Source organism: Pavona decussata, unplaced genomic scaffold (assembly GCF_977016875.1).
Source record: "Pavona decussata unplaced genomic scaffold, jaPavDecu1.1 SCAFFOLD_127, whole genome shotgun sequence".
Lineage (NCBI taxonomy): Eukaryota > Metazoa > Cnidaria > Anthozoa > Scleractinia > Agariciidae > Pavona > Pavona decussata.
Window position 1 is genome coordinate 577,501 of NW_028145541.1, and position 25,000 is coordinate 602,500.

Consider the following 25,000-nt stretch of genomic DNA (forward strand, 5'->3'; position numbering starts at 1 on the left):
ATATCTAAAGGAAAGCGTTTTCTTGTCGTTGAGCAAGATGACACAAACATTCCTAAACGTGTCTAATATAACAAGAAACTTCGCAACTTCTGTGGTACGCTCATCGTCCTGCTATAGCGTGATGTTGCATTTTTCATCTCGTGCATGGACTTACGTACATTAATCTAAATCACTCTTATTTTAGATCTTTACCAGTTATGCAGTTGTCAGGCTTATGCTTGCGTCGTTGCGTCGTACGTGTAAACCGGGACGACGCAAGCATAAGCACAAGCGCAAGCACAAGGCGCATATGCTTGCGTCACACCGGTAGCAATCTCTGAATTTCGTCTCTTAGCATTTCTACTTCAATTTCGATCGCATTGTTTTCACGCTTTGAATAAACATATCTGCTATGCACTGAAAATCTACATCATAAGAATTTGATTTAAGTTGCGCAAAGGTCGCAACAAGATTGATGCTTTGTTGTTGATTTTCTTGCTACTCTAAATTTTTGTGTGGGCATTTTCAGAGCAACAGCGATCAGGCAAGTTATTTTATTCTTCAGGATTCATTTTATCAAATTAACAAATGTCAACAGCAACTGAGTTAAAAATCAAAAATTGAAGACATCGGGATCACAATTCATTTCACACCAAGCTGTCACTACAGTCATAATTGTGAAGTGGTACAAGGTATCTGTCTCGGTTACAGGCAAGCTGAAATAGTTTATAGATTTAATTATAATCTGGAATATCTGTTAATCTAGCTCCATCCCTCCCAACTCAATCATTCTTTCAATCTTCGTGGGGATATCAAATAGACACAGTCACTCTCATGCATTTTTACAGCAGAAAAACCTTTAATTGCTTTGACATGTCCTTTGTGGACACAATCAGTAAACTGTTTTACAACAAAACCACAAAAATATCACACATCAGTTCGTACTAATTTTTTTTGCGAAGTCGTTGAGCTTAAAAAACTATTACATTAGTAAATAAATATAATCGCTTATTCCTAAAGTAGAATTTCTTTTTACAGTTTACTTATTTTATACATGAACTCATTCTCAACTAGACAAGTTGGTCAAATTGTCATCAACCCAACGCATGCGCACGGCGCCGAATAATCTATGAATTAATAATATTTATGACGCAGAGAATGCTCAACCACAGGATAAAATTCCAATTCAAAGAAAAATCAGCCGGAAAGGAAGAGAAGTAAAAGTAACCTTTAATTTTCTTATTTTTGAAAAAAAAAAAAAAAAAAAAGAAAAAAAAAAAAACAGGCCGTGAAATTTGGACGTGACTTGATTGGGATCAAGTTTCGCCAGTAGGGCTTCCAAAACAGTACAAACCGAAAACAATATTAAATACATTTTAAAAAACATACATACATATTTTTTTCATGCACACTATTGCTATAGACAAATCCTCGTAGGAAGCCGGTTCTTTATTCCATTCAGGGAGGAAGCGAAAAGTGAAACATCACTAAAGAAAGGGAGTTTAGACAACGTATGACTAGTGGCTTACAGAAAAACTTCGTTAGGAAAATTAAAATTAAAACTAATGTTGAGCGTAGTTCAAAGTGGGTTTTAATCAGACAGGTCCATCCGCGCTAAGCTATTTACATAGGCACAAAAGAACCAAAATGTCTGTTATATTGTTTATTGTTTCACTCATTATATTCAAACTATGAAGAAAAAAGAAATTTTCCTTGATAATGATGGAGTAACATGGAAACGTCGGACAACAGTAGTTTTAATTTTAGACAAGAATAAAACAAATAAAATAAAAATAATTTAGTGAAAAATCCCCGTCGACCCGTCGCGACGATTCTCGTCATGCCGTTTAAGCATGTACCCGTTTTACTAACATTCATCTTTCCTCTGTTAACATTTTAATGAAATCAACTTTTTGTTTCGCACACGAATTCTGCGATATTTTGGTCAGTTACATCAAAAATGAAAATCACTTTGGTCAATCGCCGTGCCGGCACGAGATCAAACAAATATCATTTTGATCCAAAAACTGTTTCAAAGTCAGATCTTGCTACAGATGTATCTTTCGTTCCTGGGTCAGTGATGAACAGTCCGGGTCACATTGGGTTTTTCGCGCGAATCTTTCAAGATGGCCGATGCAAGCCGATGAAGCTGGTCGCGCAAGTTTTACAGAAAATAAAGTTGAATCCTGTTTGAGTCATTTTAAGTGACTGGCGGTCTATCACCTTTCACTTGATTTCGTTTTGGTGGCCACAAAATCACATGCCACCTTGAAGACAGTTCATCGTCATAACTATGATTTCACGGATGTACTGGAATGGTTGTAAAAAAAAAAAACCCGCTAAAAAGCAAAAAAAAAAAAAAAGAATAATAATAAAATAATTAAAAAACCCTGAAGTTGTTTCACGTACTTTGAGTTTATTCAGTAACTATTTACTTGGAGTATTTCAGAAAAATCATACGCTATACATCATACAGGATAAAGGGAATCTGTATATCATTCACGTGACCACAAAGGGAAAATCCCGTACTATTAGTAGATTTATTTATTTTTCTAAGCAAGTTGTCTCCTCAGTGGCTAGCCTGCTAGAAACCGGTCGCAAATAAAAAGTTACTTACTACGTGACATACTTTCTCAAGAGACTAGTCAAGATTTATATCGAATACAAAAAGTCAGGTAGCATTATTACAAGGCTAACCCACCCCATCTTTGAAACGGATGTGTTGATATTGTATTGTTTGTTTTTCAAAAGAGAAAAATCCCTTCTGCCTTGTTTCACTTTCGCCAACAGTCCCAAGGCCACCCGATCAGATAATATGCGGTCATTCAAGGTCGCTAATACTACATTGTTTACATTCAAATAAATCCACTATATTTACAAGCAAATGCTCCCAAACTTAACAAATCGAGTTCAGTCGCAATTATCTTCCAGTTCAATTCAGGCTGGATCAGCTGCTGACTGTCGCTTTTGACCATAGCTAAAATCAGTTTTATCCCACCAAGATCTCGGATATTTATATAGCTGCTCACGTTATCCTCTCACAGTCTGGTAAAACGCAAGCCATTGATAATTTTGATTTCTGCGGTGGTCTTTTTAAACAATTATCAACACTGTACGACTCTATATAAACTTACCAGAAACGGTTGTAATCACGAGTGCCAAAAACCTCATGAGTAGAAAAACGATTCTATATCTTTCCATAGCCACTGAGCTAACTTAAAAACGTTGGACAACTGTTGCGTATCACTCGGCTGCCAAATGCTCAATGCTTGCTAAGCGTTTTTGTCGAGACCTTTTATTGGCGTAGTGCGTCACGGTTACAGTCACAAGAGTTAATACAGTCTAGAACAGTCACCTCAGATAAATTCCACTCCGGATACTCGTCTCAAAAAAGGTGGTCAAGTATTGTTCATATTATCAAACAAACCGGATTGAACCGGTAATAAAGTATCGATTTGTCTATTACATAATTTGAATGTGCGAATACCACCTGTGAGAAAAATGAAAAATGAAAATTAGGGGAAGTTACACCTGATCGCCAATTTTCCGCCACTTGTTATGACTTTGATGGAATTAATATCTCGTTCACGTTTCAAGCAATCCAGAAACCCTATCATCATGTCGTGAATCTGTGTTGTGGGGTGTTTTGTCAATTTTTTGGGTGATTTTTGGGTATATTTGAGAGGGTTAATTTTCCTAGAAAGATTGGTAAAATTAAGAGAAATAAGAAATATTGAAGATTTAGTGAAGTTTTAAAATTGGAATTTGTAGTTAATGCACCAAGTTAGTCCACGAGCAACCTGGGGTGCCCTTGCGTGGGTAGCAACTGTCTGTTAGTGTTCCAAAACTCATTTTCTTACTTCTATTCCTTCTTAAAACCTCTTCAAATTTAACTCAAATTTAGGTGTATTCCCCCCCCCCCCCCACCCCCTAAATTGCTAGACACAACATTCTTAAACGTGTCTGATATAACAATAAACTTCACAACTTCTGTGGTACGCCCATCGTCCGGCTATAGGACGTATGGGTCGTTGACCCAGGCCACACAAGTTGGCAAATTAAAGTGGAATTCCCTCGAGTGATGTCATGCACCAGGGAAATAACAAAAAAAAAATAATAATACAAAGATTAAAACCATGCTTTTGTATGCGGCCCTCAATAACGGTTTACGTTTTATCGTAAAGTGAAGAAGGACTGTTATTTTAAGGAACTTGATTTTAGCGCATTGTCGGCGCAGTCGCTGCCGAGGCACTAACAGGATTTCAAATGCTTCTAAATATTTTACATTTTATGCCTTAATTGCTGTAGTCAATTATTTACATGTAAATGCACGAACTCTTTTGAACATTTCTCTTTCTTAGAAACTAATTGAATATTCTCTTTTTTACTTTTTACTATCAATGGTAGTTGTGTTCTGTAAGTAATGTTATCACTATTTTAATATAGTTTCATATTGTAATTATTTTCACACGACCCTACAAGCTCTGAGCTTTAAACCCTATCGTGTTTAAATAAAGCATATGTATGTATGTAGGTGACGTGAGGTGTCCAATGAAAATTAGATCTTTAAATTGCTAGACACAAACACATGTCTGATGACGATAAACTTCGCAACTTCCGGGTACGTCCATTGTTTATAGTGTGATGTAACATTTTTCATTTCGTTCATGGACTCACGTACGTGATACTATTAATCACCAATATTTAAATCTTTCCCTGTCATGCGTGGGATGTTGTAAAAAAATGTTTAGTTCTACCGCTTTCTGCTCAAACGTTCCCATAGGCGTTTTCTTTTTTAGGACAATGGCACTAAATATCTAAAGGAAAGCGTTTTCTTGTCGTTGACCAAGGTCACATAAATTGACATATTAAAATGGAATTCCTTCGAGTGACACAAACATTCCTAAACGTGTCTAATAAAACAATAAACTTCGCAATTTCGGTGGTACGCCCATCGTACGGACTGGATCAGCTGCTGACTGTCGCTTTTAACCATAGCGGTGGTCTTTTAAACAATTATCAATACTATACGACTCTATATAAACTTACCAGAAACGGTTATAATCTCGAGTGCCGAAAAGCCCATGAGCAGAGAAACGATTCTATATTTTTCCATAGCGACTGAGTAGTAACTTGAAAACGTTAGACAACTGTTGCGTATCACTGCCAAATGCTCAATGCTTGCTAAACGTTTTTGTCCAGACTTTTTATCGGCGCAGTGCGTCACGGTTTCAGTCACGTGAGTTAATAAGTTCTAGAACAGTCACCTCAGATAAATTCCTCGTCAGATACTCGTCTCAAAAAATGTGGTCAAGTTAAGTATTGTTCGTATTATCAAACAAACCGGATTGAACCGGTAATAATGTACCGATGGTTTATTACATAATTTGTGCGAATACCACTTCTCTAGCGAGAGAAAAATGAAAAATTAAAATTAGCTCTTTAAATTGCTAGACACTTCTGGGGTACGCCCATCGTCCGGCTATAGCGTGATGTTGCATTTTTCATCCCGTGCATGGAGCCATGGACTCACGTACATCAATCTAAATCACGCTAATTTAGATCTTGGCCAGTTATGCGGGGGATGTTGTAAAAATTGTTAGTTCTACCATTTTCTGCCCACTGACATTCCCCGAGATTTTTGTTTTGACAATGGCACTAAACATCTAAAGGAAAGCCTTTTCTTGTGGTCGACTTAGGCCACACAAATTGACAAATTAAAGTGGAATTCCTTCGAGTGATTTCATGTACCAGGGGAATAACAAAAAATATAATACAGAGATTAAAACCATGCTTTTGTACGCAGCCTTCAATGACGGGGACGTGACACGTGCCTCGGCGTGAGTCTTTCAAATGATTTACATATATCGCATGGTGATCTAATGTAGCCTTTACAGAAGCTTTCATTTACAGTGTCTATCAGTGTACACATTAAGTAATTTAGTCAGACGCAAATGTTGTTCCTAGTTCATGTCCTTTAAAATTAATACTATCGTTGAAAGTTACGCTGTAAATCACCTTTTACAGTAGATTTACATGGCGGAATCCCAAACTGTATATAAAGTTCATGTAAATTGCGTATTACAAACCTGCAGAACTTAAGTTAAAATTAATTAATGTGTAAATTGTAATTTACGGGATATAGATTGTGATTTACAAGAGTTGTAAATATTAAACTTTTTCCAGTGTCATGCAAATTATTCTAGCTTTTATTCTTATTTATTTATTTATTTTTTTTGGCGGGGGAGGGGGGGGGGGATAGTTTTTAACATAAGAAAAAGCCAATCTCTGAACTTCCTCTCTTAGCATTTCTATTTTAACTGCCATTGTATTTTTTTCACGCCTTGAATAAACGTATCTGTTATGTTATAAGAATACACTGAAAGATCTACATCAAAATCTCTGACTTTAACTGAAGCCGTTTCTAGTTGACCAAAGAATTGATTTAGGAAACAAAAATGCGCCGTAATCAGGAGATAAACTAGAAATGGAAAACCTCATTTATCTCCTTTTCACTTACATTTGTGAATAAACGGCTATTATTATTATTATTATTATAATAATAATAATAATAATAATTATTATTATTATTATTATTATTATTATTATTATTATTAAGGTCGCAACAAGATTGATGCTTTGTTGCTGATTTTCTTGCAAGTCTAAATTTTTGTGTGGACATTTTCAGAGCAACAGAAATCAGTCAGTTATTTTATTCGTCAGGAGTTTTTGTATCAAATTAACAAATGTTAACAGCAACTGAGTGAAAAATCAAAACTTTAATATATCGTTATCACGTTTCATTTCACACCAAGCTGTCACTACAGTCATAACAGTGAAGCGGCACAAGGTGGAACAAATATTATGGAATCTGTGCCAGTTGAGGGCAAGCTGAAATAGTTTATAGATTTAATCTGGGATATCTGTTTTTCCCCTTCATCAGTCCCAACTCAATTGTCTTTCAACTTGAGACGAATCTTCGTGAGGATATCAAATACACAGAGTCACTCTCGTTAGCAGAAAACCTTTAATTGCTATGTTATGTTCTTAGCGGACACCATCAATTAACTATCTTACAACACTGTTCTGAAAGCTACAAAAATGTCACACCTCAAGTCTCAGTTCGTACTAATTTTTGTTTAAAAAGTATTTAAGTTTAGGAACTATTACATCAGTAAAATAATCGCTTATTCCCATAGTATAATTTTTTTTACAGTTTACTTATTTTTACATGAACTCATGCTCGACAGTCATTGGATAAGGATAAAATTCCAATTCTGCAAAGAAAAATCAGCCGAAAAGGAAGAGAAGTAAAAGAAAACTCTTCATATTTTTTAAAAAAAAAAAGAGCTTTCCGAATAACCCAGTGACAGTGCATTATGTTATTCAGAATAGAGAACCAATCAGATTGACGAAAACCGCAATATAATAGGCGATGAGAAGTCTAAAGACTACTGCAAAGCTGACACAACGTGATATATTTTAGAACAATATTTCAGCTGGCCAAACCAGCCTTCTTCAGGTTTAGATTATACTCAATATAATAAATAATATAATAGGCCATTTCTCGAGTTGCTGTGAACCTCAATATGAAAGCGAGGTTAAGTGCAAAACTTTTAAAAATAAATAAATAAATAAATAAATTGAAATCATTACAAGAGCATGATGCATTCTGATCAAGAGCCAATTTAGCGAATAAGAATAAATCAAAAAATGACAAACCCGATTACTTTAATTTTTTTCACCGTTCTTTTATTTTTATAAAATACGAATATCAATCTGTGTACATATGAAACCATTCATGATCATGTATAATTTTTTTTGGTCATATTTGCCATGACATTACATTGTTTCTTACTCCTTTTCGTCTTCATAAGACCCAAATTATTACCTAAAATTGTTGCTAAAAACAGCAAGATTGATCATGAAACTATAGAGTAATGAAGAAAACAAATAAGAAATAAAATAACATACATTCATACATATAATACTTTATTTATCCTCGAATTTACAGAGTAGCAGATTTTGTCCGGGCTGACAAGACGTCGGTTTACGTGCCCGAAATTTTGTATTGTGTTGTATTACCAGGATGGAAGATACCAGTAACATATTCATTTGGGCCATGAATTACTCTGATTGTTAGGCTCCGTTTATATGGAGAAAAGTTGTCCCGGGAAAGAGGGTCACCCTCCCAACCGAGTCAACTTCAGCGAGCGTTTATATGAGAAAAAAGTTGACCCTTTTCCCCGAGCCAACAGCGTTCGCGCAAGCTCTGATTGTCTCGCCTTAACGGAGTTGACCCGGCTAGACGAGCCAAAGTGTTTATATGGGGAAAAGTTGGCCCGGTTAGGAGGGTGACCCTACCATCGAAAAAGGATGACCCGGCTAGGCGGGTTATCCTTCTAGCTGAGCCAACTTTTTCTTTTTCATGTGAACGGTTCGCCAAATTTTGTAGGAAAAGTTGGCTCGCCCAGGGTAGCTCGGGTAGGCGAGTGACCCTTCTACCTAGGACAACTTTTCTCTATATAAACGGGGCCTTATAGAGTGGTTTTCAATTGAGTGTCGACAGTAATTTCACGTTCCTATTTAATATCACGACTCAATCACAGGAGTGGGTTTTCAGATCGAACTGTTAGCGCCGTTCTCATGCATAAATAAAAATTAAATAATAAGTGTATTATCGTTTGTCTCACGATGTAGTCATTTTGATATCTAAATCGCGACATTTCAACTGCTGTCAGTTGCTGACTGTTGAGGTGTTGTAGAAAGCGGTCAACTCTGTCTCAGTGAGGATCGAAATGCACCATGCAATCACAGCCGACCATCGTGATATAAATGGTGCCGCGTAACCAGTCGACCTCATCGCCTGATGAAGACTAGCAGTAAGCAGTGGAAACGTTGCGATTTAAATCTCAAAGTCGGACTACATCGTGAGACAAACGATAATACACCTACTGTTATTATTTAATTTTTATTTGTGCATGAGAACGGCGCTCATAGTTCGAGATGCAAACCCACGCCTGTGATTGAGTCGTGATTAGAAATAGGCTAAACACGTGCGCCTGCCTGATACGAAAACCCAAAAACCCAGTGGGAAAAATGGGAACGTATTCCCCGACCAAAGGCAGCCGCACAAACCTCCGGGGGTTAGAGGTAAACTAACAGACTACTAGAAATTCCAACGCAGATAGAGGAATAATATAGATATTTAACAAGGCTCCAGTGTCAAAATTCCAACTTCTGAAAACTAAAGTTTGAAAGTTCGAGAGCTGAGATGAATAAATTGCAACCGTCAAACCCTTATATACACTTACAACAAAAGACTCAATTAACACCACTCCAACACGCGATCGTTCATACCAACAGGAAAATATTTACATTCTTTGTCACTGCCGATGACAGCTTTGTTCCGCCGAATGCAAATACATTTTGCTTTGGTTTTGCATTACTACACTCTGTGTTAAGGTAACAAAACTCGCGCCACTTTCTCAACCAATGGGAATCCAAACCAAAATCAATCGTGTTTTGGTCGCACGCGTTTTACGGCGCTTGGCACCAGTTACATGTATTTGCTTCGGATTCTGATTGGCTCGTTGTGTTGTTTACATCTGTTGCGAATGGCCAGAGTAATAACTTTGGTTTTGATTTTACGACACTCAATGGGAAACCGCTTTAACTCCAATACAAAATAAACTCATTCAGTGGGAGTAATCCATCGCAACATGGTAAACTGGCCTGTGGACATCTTTAACAACTGTCCCGTAAACACCATTATCATGGCTCTAACATTGGATCGTCATCTGTGTCATCTACAGTTTCTTTACTAATGTTATTCCTGCCAAGATTGACATTTCCATTTGGTGTGAAATTTACTTGACCCTGAATGGGCTCATCCGTCGCGCAAGTAGGACGAAATTTCCACACAAGCAAAGCCAACAGCGACAGTACTAAAACCACAGCAAATCCGGCTATCCATCCAGTACATGAGCAGGTATTGTCTGAGAGAAAGACAACCAAATTAATTTTAAGAAAGAAGGCAAATTCATAGTATAAAGCATTGCATTTGAATTTATGAAAAGATGGAATAAACTAAAGCTTAAGAATAAAATTTGATGGGCTTTCTCAGTGCAGTCTTTTCGACTGTCCTGCAATAATGGGTCGGCAAAAGTCCTTAAGAGAAGACTGATATCATTTCCAACTAATTCTTTTTTCCCTCGTATATATGAAATGAAACTTAATACTATTTTGTACACTTTCGTGTCCTCTTCCAAACCCAGATCATTGGTCATTTTCTAAGTTGTCTTAGGGGCAGACGAGATCAATCCCTTTAGTAGGAACAACAGAAAACACTGACTCTAAAGACAAACCCAAGAATAAAACCCGCAGAGTCCCTTTTCTGTGACTTTTATTGGAACGTCATCATAGTTAAAAAAGGCAATGGTTATGAAACCTTATTCAACTCTAGTGTCAACGTTAAAACAAAGGATTGTGCGCGGTCGCGGCTCTTCCAACTTAAATTGCTGCACCACTCGCGTGAATTAAGGAATGGGTCTCGATAGATTTGGAGGGGGGTGGTCTATTTTAGAAGAAATGAAAAGTACTGATTTGGAAGTTTGTAAGAGCCAAGAATCTACACAAAGTATTTCATTTTGATTGTCACTGAAGTTGCTGTTGTGTCACGTGACATACCACGCCCAATTTTAAAATTTTATTTCGATTTAAATTTACGACATTTTAGGAAAACGAATTGCTAGTGATTTTACCTTCTATGAATGACTTTGGTCTAAGGGTCTAGGGAACTAATCGGGGTTTTTGGAATTTATCTACTTTTGTTAAATTATGACGTTTTTAGTTTGGAGAGGGACTGGGGAGAGAGAAAAAGACCAAGTAACTACGCAACATAAAAAGTTTTCAAAAAACCCCAGTTAATTTAGGGTAGTTCTATGCAATGTTAAGACTTGAAAACAAAGAAGAGTATTTTTGACGTTGATTATCAGGTTGTAATCGAAATATATGAAATTTTGTATAAATTAGGGCGTGGTCGAGCATGTGACCACAGGTAACATGATAAATCGTCAAAAATTTTTGCCCCATTTGTTATCACAAAATTATAAGCCAGGCTAACTAGAGTAAAAACGCCAGACAAAAAGTTCCTAAAAATGGTGATATTGTGTGAGAACCATTCCTTAATTCAGGTGAGCATTGTTTTCATGGCAAGGTTTTATAATAATAATAATAATAATAATAATAATAATAATAATAATAATAATAATAATATTTAATACTTATATTGCGCTTTTTTCTATAAAAATACTCAAAAGTGCATTACAATATTATTAATAACTAAATTACAAACCAGTAAAATTACCCGATAAAATTACAATATTTAAAAATAGATAAATAAGTAATCAACTAAAAGCCTTCTTAAATAAATATGTTTTAACAGAGCGTTTAAAAGAGTTGATTGATGTTTCCTGGCAGAGGAAGACTGTTCCATAAAAAGGGGGCAGCCATCAATAACGCGCGATCTCCCAAAGTCTTCTTCGTTCTTAGCCGAGGTCTTTCTAACAATATACCATTATTGTTACGGCGTAGTTGGTAACATGAGTCCGGTAAGACAGAGACCACACGGGAAGTTTAGGCTATTATAAACAATGCTTCCCATAATGCAGCTGGTTGAAATGCATTTGGAAGATGCCAGTCCTCTAAGGTGTGCAGTTTGGTCTCTCCGCGTTATATCAAAAGATGAAATTGAGGGAAAACTTTTGCAGTGATGTGAGTTATAAAAGATTCATGTAAAATTACATTACCTATATCTTTGTTTGCCGGGCCAGTTTTATTAATCCCAGGGCCACTAGCGCTACCATTCTCGTACGAGCTGTCGTTCTGAGGTACCGGGTAACAGTTTGTCTCGTTAGTAGCTACTTTTTTGGCTGAAAGAGAAATTTAAGAAATAATTTTAACCCATTTTTCCAAGCAATCTCCGTGGAACAAGGTTAACATGGTTGCTCTTTTATTAATAATGCACTGCTCGCTATACACATAATACCGAATCAAGGTCGACGAACAAATAAACAACGTCTGGTAAACACCATACATAGGTAATTATCAGAACTTCTCAGAAAATCGTCGTTAACATAGTAGAATAGGCCATTTCCGAGTTGCTGTGTACCTCACTATGAAAGCGAGGCTAAGTGCAAAACTTTTCAGATGAAAATTTGTTTTGTTTGCATATGAATGAAAACCAATTTTCATAACAAAAACGTTGCAATTAGCCTCGCTTTCATAATGAGGTTCAAAGCAACTCGGAAATGGTCTATAGACCCTTTGAATAAATGGCGCCCAAATTTGAATAACAATACTTTATACATCCTAAGCCTCATATTCATGTGAAAAATCCTTTGTTTGGAAACATAAACACGGGGCTTAGGATGTATCAAGTATTGTTATTCAAATTTGGGCGCCATTTATGCAAAGGGTGTATTGACTCAAACTATTCACCCTCTTACCTTCTTTCCCTTTATCATAGTGAAGAAGTAAGATATGATCCGACTCCAGATCGTATTCCAAGCGCACATCACATCTGTACTCAGTTCCATTATCAGCCACCGTCTGATCTCTTATTGTAAGGATACCTTTTTAGTTAGACAAAGAAGAAGTAATTTTTTTAATCAGCTATTTATAGACTGCAACTTACAAACATATTTTGACTGATAATGACGTTTAGCTAACGTCGAAACGTCATCGTTTTTAGCATTTTTTTAATCTTAAAACGATTTTAAGAAATGTTTTATCTCAATTTTTTATTGTTATATACCTTTTTTGTTCAGATCATATATCGACACATCACTGCCATTTACTATGAGGATGTTGCCGCTGTCAATCATCAGCTTGGCTAGTGGGGCCCAAACATGTTGATCATTTGAACTGCAATGGTCAATACACCTATGCCACAGCACGTGTTTAATTGTCTTGCGGAGAAACATGAGTTTCTGAAATTTTGGACATGATATTTGGACGTTTCCGTCTTGATATGGCCATAACGTTGGAACTGTGTCAACAGACTGTTGACTTGCACTTTCTACAAGAGAAATGAGAAAGAACAAATACAATATAATAAAAATAAATGCTTTGTTTATAGTGAAAATGCACTTATATACCCAAAACTAGTTTACAGGCATTCCACTCGGAAATAACGGGAAACAAATAATAATCAAATCGAACATAACATGTTAAAAATCCCAACTGACAGGAGGCAAACCAGCTGGCTACATCAGATGTTGATTGGTAAAAATCAACGCCTGAATCTGCACGAACCAGTTTGTGCTGTAGAACAATTCTTACCACCAATGCCCTACCAGGAACCCACAATCCTTCACTAGATAAAGGACAGACCATTATCATTTAGAGGGGGAGGAGTTAAAAATACGAAATTATATCGACGCCGGATTGAAGAAATCTCAATCTTTGAAGATTTGTTACACTTCGCAGATTTTTTTTTCCTTCTGGTAAAGCCTTGCAGGAGCTTTTTTCTTTGGGTATTGGCCCAAATCCTTCAAAAATCACGAGGTGACCCTTCCCTAAGTGACAATTGATAGAGCCAGTACTTTCACTGAAAACGGATTAAACATGCAAATGAGGGTGACTAAAGCCACCAACACACTTGGCCATTTTACACGCCGACCCAAACCTAGACAAGGCCTGCCCTGCGGGCATCCCGTGTAAAGGCCTTGTAATAGACCGTATTCGTATTCTCGGTATTGGACTGGAACTAGCTTGCACACGAGGCTTATGCGGGGGAACCTTTTCACATGCAAATAGTTTCTAATATATTCCCCCGCAAGAGCCTCGATATTGCAAGGTCGATCCAGTTCAATACCGAGAATACGAATATGGTCTATTATTGCAGGTATTTTTACGTCTTTAGTGACTCTTTTGACTTTTTGGAGCATTTCAGAATCTTCGACAGAAGTAAGGGGAATCTGCGTATCATTCACGTGACCACCAGGGGGAACCCGGGACTATTAGTAGATCTAGATTTACAGTCAAACCTGTATTTAACGGTCACCCTTGGGAAATGGCCAGGCGACCGTTATATACAGGGTGACCGCTGCACACAGGTTTCCTTTAAACTCCCACAGGAGTCCATAAATAGCATTTTTATGTGCAAATAATCCCTCAATTTACGTGTAACTGACAACAACGAGTAACAGCAACGCAATAATTACGATAAAGAAAGGCCGATAAAATGTCCGTGGTGTACTTTAAGGGAGGTGCAGTAAAAGTCTACTGGAAGCTAATAAACAACGTTTTTAAGTGGAAAATCACTCAATTTACATTTATTGACAACAATTTTAAACAGAAACGCAATAAATACGACAAAAATGCACTTAAAATGTCCGTGGTGTACTTTAGGGGAGATGCAGTATACTTTCAGTGAAAAACCGCGGCTGTCAACTTGATAAGTACAGTACAGTGTTATAATCAGGGAATTATGACGAAAGTGAAAACAGTGTGATACGGTTGTGTTGTTACAGTTGCAGTAACTATTGTTACGGCACTTTAATGTTATCTGCCGCAAGCATGTGTCGAACGTAGGCGATGACATGTATTAGTAGTTGTATTTAGTACTAATATTTGTATTTTTGTGAGACCCCTGCCTTGGTGGCTACTATTTAACGAACTGATGAATAAAGCTTGTCATTATTCGTTAATCATAACCCAATTTCGTGACCGTTTTATACAGTTAGAAGACAATAAAATTGTGCATTCAGGAAGTGTAAAGGGTGACCGCGTCCGTTATATACAGGTGACCGCTATATGCAGGTCAACTTAACAGTAAATATAAGAGACGATTTTTGGGAAGTTGTTCAGTGACCGTTATACACAGGGTGACCGCTATATACAGGGCCGTTATATACAGGTTTGACTGTATTTATTTTTCTAGGCAATTAAGTTGTCCTCTGGTTAGCCCGCTAGAAAGGTCGTAAAAAAAGGTTACTAAGTAACATACTTCCTCAAGAGATCACAATCAGTTGATATCCAATACCAAAAGTCACGTAGCCTTATTTCACGACTAACCCACATCATCTTCAAAACAGATGTGTTGATATTGTACTCTTTTTTGTAAGGGACAAGATGCCTGCTATACTGGCATTACGCGAGATGCTGGGGCTGATTCATTTATTCCAACTGTATGCTTCGCCGATTGATAAAACTATCCTTGCTAATGGAATAGTTTGAGTCACGACGATCGCGTTACGTTGTTTTCCGTGTGTTACGCGACTCAGACTATCAGCGGAAATTTGTCAAATTCCATTACGATAACGTAAGCTTCTCAATGACCTCTTTTCAGTCTCGCGTCGTGGTCTAAGACTGTCAAACAAAGCACGATTCCTTCACTAAGAACTCACCAATTTCCACCGTTTTACGTGTCGGGTGCTTCTTAGAAGTTATTCTTTCGATTTGCCGCTTCAAAATTGTGAAATTTCCCTTTGAAAACGGCACACTTGAGTCCAGAACATGTTAAAACAATATGGCGCGACTTAATCCGTCTTTAATAAATATATCAAATGATGCATTGACGTCACACAGGTAGGGGTGAGTGGGTCCCCTCCCTCACGATGTAAGCGACAAGAATGGATTTGGATTGGCCTGCTTTTGTTGAAGACAATCAAAACAATACATCCCGAGTAGGAGAGGGGAGAGTTTAATGAATAAATTAATGTACCGATTTGTGTATACGACGAAGAAAAAACAAGATGCCTGCTTTACTGGCATTACGCGAGATGCTGGGGCTGATTCATTTATTCCAACTGTATGCTTCGCCGATTGATAAAACTATCCTTGCTAATGGAATAGTTTGAGTCACGACGATCGCGTTACGTTGTTTTCCGTGTGTTACGCGACTCAGACTATCAGCGGAAATTTGTCAAATTCCATTACGATAACGTAAGCTTCTCAATGACCTCTTTTCAGTCTCGCGTCGTGGTCTAAGACTGTCGAACAAAGCACGATTCCTTCACTAAGAACTCACCAATTTCCACCGTTTTACGTGTCGGGTGCTTCTTAGAAGTTATTCTTTCGATTTGCCGCTTCAAAATGGTGAAATTTCCCTTTGAAAACGGCACACTTGAGTCCAGAACATGTTAAAACAATATGGCGCGACTTAATCCGTCTTTAATAAATATATCAAATGATGCATTGACGTCACACAGGTAGGGGTGAGTGGGTCCCCTCCCTCGCAATATAAGCGACAAGAATGGATTTTGATTGGCCTGCTTTTGTTGAAGACAATCAAAACAATACATCCCGAGTAGGAGAGGGGAGAGTTTAATGAACAAGATGCCTGCTATACTGGCATTACGCGAGATGCTGGGGCTGATTCATTTATTCCAACTGTATGCTTCGCCGATTGATAAAACTATCCTTGCTAATGGAATAGTTTGAGTCACGACGATCGCGTTACGTTGTTTTCCGTGTGTTACGCGACTCAGACTATCAGCGGAAATTTGTCAAATTCCATTACGATAACGTAAGCTTCTCAATGACCTCTTTTCAGTCTCGCGTCGTGGTCTAAGACTGTCAAACAAAGCACGATTCCTTCACTAAGAACTCACCAATTTCCACCGTTTTACGTGTCGGGTGCTTCTTAGAAGTTATTCTTTCGATTTACGGCTTCAAAATGGTGAAATTTCCCTTTGAAAACGGCACACTTGAGTCCAGAACATGTTAAAACAATATGGCGCGACTTAATCCGTCTTTAATAAATATATCAAATGATGCATTGACGTCACACAGGTAGGGGTGAGTGGGTCCCCTCCCTCGCAATATAAGCGACAAGAATGGATTTTGATTGGCCTGCTTTTGTTGAAGACAATCAAAACAATACATCCCGAGTAGGAGAGGGGAGAGTTTAATGAATAAATTAATGTACCGATTTGTGTATACGACGAAGAAAAAAAAAAAGAAATCGACCCGTTTTAAGACACGGTATGCCCCCTCAGGGCATCCCGCGTAAAAAAAGAAATCGACCCGTTTTAAGACACGGTATGCCCCCTCAGGGCATCCCGCGTAAAAAATCCCGTTCCTTTGTTTCAATTTCCCGCCAACCGGGCCCCACGCGATCAGATCTAGATGACACACGGTCATTCGAGTCACTAATACTACATTAATTACATTAAGGTAAATTTAATGTACTCACAAGCAAATGCCCCCAAACTTAACAAATCGAAATCAGTCGCAATTATCTTCCAGTTCAATTTAGACTGGCCATTTGCTGTGCGTCACTTTTAATCATGGCAAAAAATATTTATCCCACCCAGATCTCTGATATTTATATCTGCTCACTTTAATTTATCCTTTCACAGTCTGGTAAAACGCAAGTCATTTTGATTTCTGCAGTGGTCTTCATTTTTTGAACAGTTTTCAATACGACTCTATATAAACTTACCAGAAATGGTTACAATCTCGAGTGCCAAAAAGCCCATGAGTAGGAAAAAGATTCCATATCTTTCCATAGCGACTGAGTTGTAACTTGAAAACTCGATAGACGACTGTTTCGTATCACTGCCAAAAGTTGAATACTTGCTAAGTGTCTTTGTCGAGACCTTTTAGTCACAGTTTCAGTCATGTGAGTTAATACATTCTAGAACAATCTCTTGAGATAAATTCCACGCTTGATACTCGTCACAAAAATTCTGGTCAAGTTTGTTTTAACGATATCGTTCATACTTATCAAACAAACCGGATTGAGCTGGATTGAACCGGTTATAGTGTACCGATTTTGTATATTACATAATTTGTGAGAATACCACCGAAAAGACAAGAATTTTAACAAGCAATAACCAACCAATGAAATTGCTAGACACAAACACATGTCTGATAACGATAAACTTCGCAACTTCCGGGTACGTCCATTGTCTATAGTGTGATGTAACATTATTCATTCCGTTCATAGTCTCACGTACGTGATTCTATTAATAACCAATATTTAAATCTTTCCCTGTCATGCGTGGGATGTTGTAAAAAAAATGTTTAGTTCTAGTTCTGCTCAAACGTTCCCATAGGCTTTTTCTTTTTTAAGACAATAGCACTAAATATCTAAAGGAAAGCGTTTTCTTGTCGTTGAGCAAGGTCACACAAATTGACAAATAAAAATGCAATTCCTTCGAGTGACACAAACATTCCTAAACGTGTCTAATAAAACAACAATAAACGCAATTTCTGTGGTACGCCCACCGTCCGGCTATAGCATGTCGCATTTTTCATCTCGTGCATGGACCCACGTACATTTATCTAAATCACGCTTATTTAGATCTTTACCAGTTATGCAGTTGTCAGCATGCAGTAGTACGCCCACCGTCCTGCTATAGCGTGATTTTGCGTTTTTCATCTCGCGCATGGACCCACGTCCATTAATCTCACACTTATTGAGATCTTTGCCAGACTTATGCTTGCGTCGTTGCGTCGTACGTGTAAACCGGGACGACGCAAGCATAAGCACAAGCGCAAGCACAAGGCGCATATGCTTGCGTCACACCGGTAGCAATCTCTAAATTTCGTCTCTTAGCATTTCTATTTTAATTTCGATCGCATTGTTTTCATACTTTGAAAAAACATATCTGTTATGTTGTAAAAATGCACTGAAAATGTACATCGTAAGAATTTGATTTATACGGTGGCCCACAAGTGCACACCGAATTCTAGAAGTCACACCGTACTACGTACAACATTCATCATGGAAATAGTATCGAACCCCTAAATGACTTAATAATGAAACCTGAGACTACTTATAATCTTAGAAAGTCCTTAAATGTTGAGGTTCATAGACCAAGAACAGAAGTGGGAAGATCTTCCTTTAAACATAGAGCTGCTCTATCCTGGAACCTCCTTCTTGATGACATCAAGAACTGTTCAAACCTGACTTCTTTCAAGAGAAAACTCAAGGAAAATAAGGATATTCTAAAATCTATCAGTTTTGCTAAAGCTTCCTGCAGCATCTCCAACAAATCTTTAGCCTTTGAATATTTTTAATCTTTTGAATATTTTGAATGTTGACTTTTGGATATTTATCCATTTTAGCTACATGTATCATTATCTGTTTAACCGTTGTTCATATTTAGGTGTGTATTGATTGATCATTTTAGATAGCGCAGGTCCACATCAGGACTTAATGTCTTGCCAATTCCCCAACCTGCTTTACCAAATAAACTATGTATACCGAATTCTAGAAAGTCGCACCGAATTCGAATAAACTCACACCGAAATCGAATTAACCCACAATGATGGTAAAATAATGAAGACAGGCCAAAGACGACTCCTATTGGTCGAGATAAAAAGTACATGACCTTCAAAGCTTTGCTCTTACGAGTACGTCTTTCAAAGATGTCCCTTTTCTGTACGAAAGTAGGGGAGGATCTTTGTAGATCTCTCTTAGCAGAGGCTGGCTTATATCAAATGCCATTTACTCATCAGAATGGTTTTTAGATGGGCGATATTCCGTAACAAACGGCAAAATATTTTTGGGCGTTTTTTGTTTGTTTTGTAGTGACGACATTCTTTCGCTGAAATTGACTTCTGGCCATATCGATGAAATTACAGAAAAGTGGCTCTCCCTCACGCCTAACCCGCCACGAATTCCTATTTTCTACACACTTACAAAGATTCACAAACCAAACCCGGTCGGCAGATCAATCATATGTGGCTGTGATAGCGCTACAGAGCGAATCTCATCATTTGTTAATTACCTCCTTCAGCCTATACCATCGCTAAAATACAGAAGTCATATCTCAAAGATACAACCGACTTCTTGAACTTTATAGAGAAAACAAAGGTCGCAAAGGACACGATGCTTGTCTCAATGGACGTAGCTAGCTTATACACTAACATCCCACAGGACTGAAGGAATTAAAATTGTATGCAAAGCATACGAAACATTCCACAAAAATAAACCTCCCATTCCAACTCACTACCTCGGGGATATGCTCAGGACCTGTTGAATAGACACTGCGCTTAGGCAGATAGTTTAACCTAAGTACAGCAGTTATGTGGCGAAATTGTATTTTTGGAAACGATAACGAGGAATAATTGTGCAGTAACTCAATGTTCCAGCTTTTATAGGATTATTGTTTAGCAAATAGCACAAATTAAAGCATATGCATGGAAACACGGCGATTCTCGTCACGCTGTTTAAGCCGTTACCCGTTTTACTAACATTTATCTTTCTTCTAACATTTATCTTTCTTCTGTTAACATTTAAACGAAATCAGGCTTTTTAATTTTGTTTCGCACGCGAATTCTCCGATATTTTGGTCAGTTAACAATGGTTATTCGCCGTGCCGGCACGAGGTCAAACAAATATCACTGTTTTTGATACAAAATCTTTTTCAAAGTCAGATCTTGCTATGTATATCTCTGTTTGTTTACGCACGCTTCTGCTCAGTAAGCGTATAAATGTTAAAGGTATTTTGAAGTCAGGGAACGTACACAGCCAGCGAAAAGCGTGCGAAAATAGCGATCCTGGTACACTAAAGTCTTAATTTCAGTCTCCTATTATTTTATTCTATGTACAATTTACAATTTATGTGTGTACTGTATTCTGCACAAAGATCAATCTTTTTACGTGCGAGTTACATGTAATAGTGCTGACGAAGCGAAATTCATTGACGATAGTATAACGAATTACGTACCTATAAACGCTACAAAACCGAAACGAAACCTACACGCTTTTTCCATAAACATTTTCATGAAATGAGGCTTTCTCTGCCACTAGTACTGGTGTATTTTTATTCTCTGTAACTGTAATCGAACAGGCCGAAATTTACTTAGCGGTTTTACGACTCAACTGGATCGGTTTCCAGTGGAAACGACCCAAACCAGTCAGTAATATGTGGATGTAGATATTGTCGGATGATTTAGCACACATTACATTATTATTTCAACAACATCTGATTTTATTTTAATTTGTAGCTTGTAAATTTCTATAACCAGACACTGTTTTTATTCTGCGAGCCCATAGACTGCCGCCTGTCAAATTAACTGCTTTCATTTACTGCATCGCGAGCACCAAATGATCTTCACTTAATGTTTTAACATAAATTACCTGAATTCTGTAAAGTGAAAATGAACCCTCCAAAAGCTATCATCCACCACAATCGCCTGGCAGTTAACTCCATAGCTGGCATCGAAACAAAACGGAAATGAACTGAACTCGTAACTCTCGCAAAACATTTCTCCCGCGTACAAATGCTCTTTATAAATCCATGTGTGTGTCACGCGACGTGACGTCAATAAAACTCCAAGCTTATTTCCGGTGGTAAAGAGACTTTCCGCATTATTCTGAGTCTATTTTCGGCAATTGTTTATTGAATGTGCAGTTTTGGCCTTAATCGACACATCATTTCTCCCAAACAGCCGAAGAGAGCTTATTCAAAGATTTTTTCAAGTGCCAGGCGAAATAGCCGGCTCATCAATTTATTCCTCACAGCTGTCACAAAGTCCGCTTTTTGTGTATGCCGCCTCTGCCGCTTGGTGGTCCTTGGTCACGTAGCATCTTGTGTATACAATGAACGAGCCGAAATCAATGGATAATCTGATCGAATGCGAAATAATTTTTCGTTACTTGAATGTTTACATCGACGCCGGATTGAAGAAATCTCAATAGGTTGCAAGATTTGAAGCTTTGTTACACTTTGCAGAATTTTTTCCTTCTAGAAAAGCTTTTTTCTTTGGGTACACTCTTTTTTTATAAGAATTTATTTTATAAGAATATCGAGGCTGAAATTTGCGAAATTTTAAGAATATTTTAAGAATAAACCCGAGGCTGAGATTTTGAAAAGAATATAAGTTATTGTATTGAAAATTTGTAATTACAATACAGTGTGTGAATGCTTTTCGAGGAGGAAACAATCACGTGGTTATTAATTGGGTCACCACTAAATTTAGAAAGAGATCCTTCTGTCAAAACTGAATTCTCAGTAACTAATCAATCTTTTTTAATTATTTCGGGACTGCTTCAAGTCGAGAATTAGAATTGATTGGATGGAGTGAAAAGATTGGGAAAAATAATCCTCGTTTCAATTACGTACCAATGCGGGAGCGAAGCTTTGTGTAGAAAATACATACCCAAGATACTTGAAAAATCAGTTAATACATTCATTTCTCAGTCATTCAAAGAATTTTCCAAGTGCCACGCGAGATAGCCATGGTCAGTACTAAATGGACTAAAAAATCTGCAAATATTATTCAGGAGAAATGAGTATTCAATATTAAAGATAGTATAGGAGGATTTGAAATTTGCCGGAGTCAACAAATAAGCGTGGTTCCGGAAAGTTTGTTTTGAAGCACTTGTCATACAAGGTCATACAAGGGAGAAGAATATGCTTTGAAGAAATTTCAATGCCTTCTAATAATTGTTTTCAATTCGTACTTATTTTCTCACAGGCTTAAAGTACAATTTGCGCAAACTAATATGTCACCACCGAGCTCGCTATACCGTCAATGAACTGGCGAAATTTTCTTCGAGAACTCTCTAATCCCGCTGGCGATATTCAAAACTGACATGTAATATTTATCAAACTCGAGACACAGCTTTTTCATCACGTAGGCTAGCGGAGTATTTTTGACGGACTTCGAGGTTTTTGATATTGTGATGAAACACTGTGATGAGTGTTTGATATAACTTCTAAAACAAACAACAGATTTTAAAGGGAAATTAAGGATGCAAAAACGAGGAGTTTTCAACAGACATCCAAACACGTCACGGTGCACGATTTCCTGTCTTTGAGAAGTAAATTTCAAAACTCCGTACAAATGATCAAAAATACAGGTTACGCGTGATGTACATTCACTGTAAAACAATTTTGTGTACTTACTTGAAGCGTGAAAGACACCTCCAACGTTGAACAGTATCATGACGTAGAGTATAAAGTTTCGAGCCATATTTTTGTTTGCACTCTCAAGAGAAAAGGAAGTCTTGCCCACACAGTGCTGTTCAATATCTGAGAAAGGCGCTCTGATGTTTCAAATTTTATCGACAGACTACAACGTGATTGTCATGTGAGCTCATTTGAATACGCGGCAGCCATTCGATTACCATATTTTGCCGACAACAGGCCGAAGAAAGAAGAAATTTTATAGTTGTATTTTATTTGACCTAGATATCATAATTATGATATGGCTCAAACTATCGTTGGATGAGTCTTAAGACTTTTTCAGTTAAACATTTTGGCAGAAACGTTCAGTGGAAAAAATGCCGATAACTTCCTTCAAGACCTTGACCTGGTATAACGAAGAAAAAGAAGCCAACATTCCATTGATATATATTGCGAACAATCTCACCGTTTTGTGGCTCATGCAGTCGATCAGAAACAAGATATAAGCCAACTCCAAGTCTAATGAACCGTTTATATATGCCTGCATGTCACACCTATAAAGGGTAGTGTTGTCCTTCACTGAAAAATCTCGTATTGTTCACGGGATTCCTCTCGTATCGAGATCATATTTAGAGGAGAAACCACTCTTTATCTTAACCAGGATTTTGCCGACAACGTTCTCCAACCCAGCTTGCCACTGATAAAAGGGATGCTCTGAAGTACATTCCTCCGAGCATTTCCACCAAGGCAAATATCAAAATTCCTTGCGAGCATATGAAGTCTTCGGCAACACAGAACAGGAAAGCGCTCGGCGGGTTGCCTCCGGGAGACCGGAAAAAAAGTCAACAGGCTTCGTTTGCGTAGGGCTAATTTGAAATGGGCCCGGTCCGGTTCAAGTTAGGCTGATTTTTTTTTTCAGGCTTTCTTTTCACAACTTCTTGTTGCTGGTAAATATCTGCGAAGATCTTTCTTCTATTTAATAAAACTAAAAGTAAGACTTTATTTTATGAGGGTGACATCTGACAGTAATGAAACTGATAATCTAATGGCCCTCCAAATCCAAATGTTTGTTTCATATATTGTTCGTTTATCTACAGGTATATTACGAACTCACAATATGACCGGCTCAGATGGTAGAGCACTGCACCAACATCGCAGAGGGGTTCGAATTCCGTTCAAGTCTAATTTTTTTTTCACGCTTTTTTCTTTAACTTCTATTTAATCTTTTACCCAGAGTTCAAATATAGTCATATGTTCATATTCAGAAAATTATAAGAATCAAAATCATGTGTTCTCCGACACCAGTAGTAGGTTTTTGCGACAAACCTCTTAGCTATGAAAAAAGTTAGTGTACTTTGATACTACCCGTATTTTTCGTAATGTAATATAAATGGAGGAGTTTTTAATCATATATATGTGTAAGAAGATCACAAGCAAAATAAATCTGAATAAAAAATGGGGGGACACTAAGCGTTAACGCTTAGCAACCACATGGGAAGCCCCGGGTGGGCACGACAAACCAGTAAACTTCCGGCTTTCCTTGAGATAATCTCCCTAATGAGTTAGAATAATAGAATGTACAACAAAACCTTCCTTAACGATAACTATAGTTCCGTAATCACCTGCGATTGTGTTGTTTCATCGCCTTAAGCTTGCCGACTGTTTCCAAATACATAGATTAGTGTCTTTCAAGCTCTCCAGGCTAAAAGATTTCCGGCTGACGGACGCGTCAAAAGGAAGTGGCTGGTGGATGACGCAATAAAAAATAGTGTTTATTTTTAACTTAAACCAAATATTATTTCATGAAACTGTTAACGATATCTGGTGGTACATTCCTCGCATTAACTGCTGTGCCAACTGAACAGAATTTGACTCATTAATACCGTGAAAATGTTGAATCAGAATTGAAGGGTAATTGATTTGTTTTAGTTACCTCGAGAAAGCAACCTTTAACTTTTAATTTATGTACCAGCAAATGAGCCGTGAATATGATTATTTTTTTATTTCAAATAGGAAATTGCCATCCTGAAATAAGTCAACAGACAAGTCAACATTGTTCAAATATTTTGAAATTTTGTATTTCCATAACAAAGTGTTAGCAACGCAGTTAATCCAGTATGTCAAAAAATATGTGAATTTCTTTTCTG

The 25,000-nt window shown here is 37.5% G+C and overlaps 3 protein-coding genes across 7 annotated transcripts in view; all 3 read right to left on the reverse strand.

Moving 5' to 3' along the window:
* LOC146469054 (uncharacterized) overlaps positions 1–5,196 on the reverse strand; it is a 12,452-nt gene extending 7,256 nt beyond the window's left edge. The window contains exon 1 of one of the 2 annotated variants that reach the window (XM_085123742.1): positions 5,029–5,196. In XM_085123742.1, the coding sequence (XP_084979868.1) occupies positions 5,029–5,095 (67 nt within the window). In that variant the 5' untranslated portion in view covers positions 5,096–5,196. Of the gene's footprint in view, positions 1–3,113; positions 3,259–5,028 lie in introns of those variants that run through there. The other variant, XM_085123743.1, reaches the window with a different exon arrangement.
* Positions 5,197–7,954: 2,758 nt separating this feature from the next.
* On the reverse strand, positions 7,955–22,952 carry LOC146469055 (uncharacterized). 4 transcript variants are annotated; one of them, XM_085123736.1, is made up of 5 exons: positions 22,854–22,952; positions 12,797–13,060; positions 12,489–12,614; positions 11,790–11,912; positions 7,955–9,977 (listed from the first exon to the last, which is right to left on the reverse strand). In XM_085123736.1, exons 1-5 carry the CDS (start codon positions 22,918–22,920, stop codon positions 9,754–9,756), a joined length of 804 nt encoding a protein of 267 aa, XP_084979862.1. In that variant the 5' UTR covers positions 22,921–22,952; the 3' UTR covers positions 7,955–9,753. The 4 variants fall into 4 exon arrangements, with proteins under 4 accessions (XP_084979862.1, XP_084979861.1, XP_084979863.1 ...); XM_085123735.1 differs by lacking the exon at positions 22,854–22,952 and adding an exon at positions 21,083–21,237; XM_085123737.1 differs by lacking the exon at positions 22,854–22,952 and adding an exon at positions 17,432–17,700.
* A 1,374-nt stretch (positions 22,953–24,326) lies between these two features.
* Positions 24,327–25,000, reverse strand: part of LOC146469056 (uncharacterized) — a 6,599-nt gene continuing 5,925 nt past the window's right edge. The window contains exon 7 of the mRNA XM_085123604.1: positions 24,327–24,407. Within this exon, the coding sequence (XP_084979730.1) occupies positions 24,327–24,407 (81 nt within the window). The remainder of the gene's footprint in view (positions 24,408–25,000) is intronic.

Excerpts from the sequence above, each read along its gene's own strand:
- LOC146469055 (XM_085123735.1), bottom strand. The coding sequence starts at position 21,164 with ATGCCAGCTATGGAGTTAACTGCCAGGCGATTGTGGTGGATGATAGCT. Across the intron at positions 13,061-21,082 it reads TTTCACTTTACAGAATTCAG|AAAGTGCAAGTCAACAGTCT; the intron begins GTAATTTATGTT and ends TTTCTCTTGTAG. Across the intron at positions 9,978-11,789 it reads CCCGGCAAACAAAGATATAG|ACAATACCTGCTCATGTACT; the intron begins GTAATGTAATTT and ends TCTTTCTCTCAG.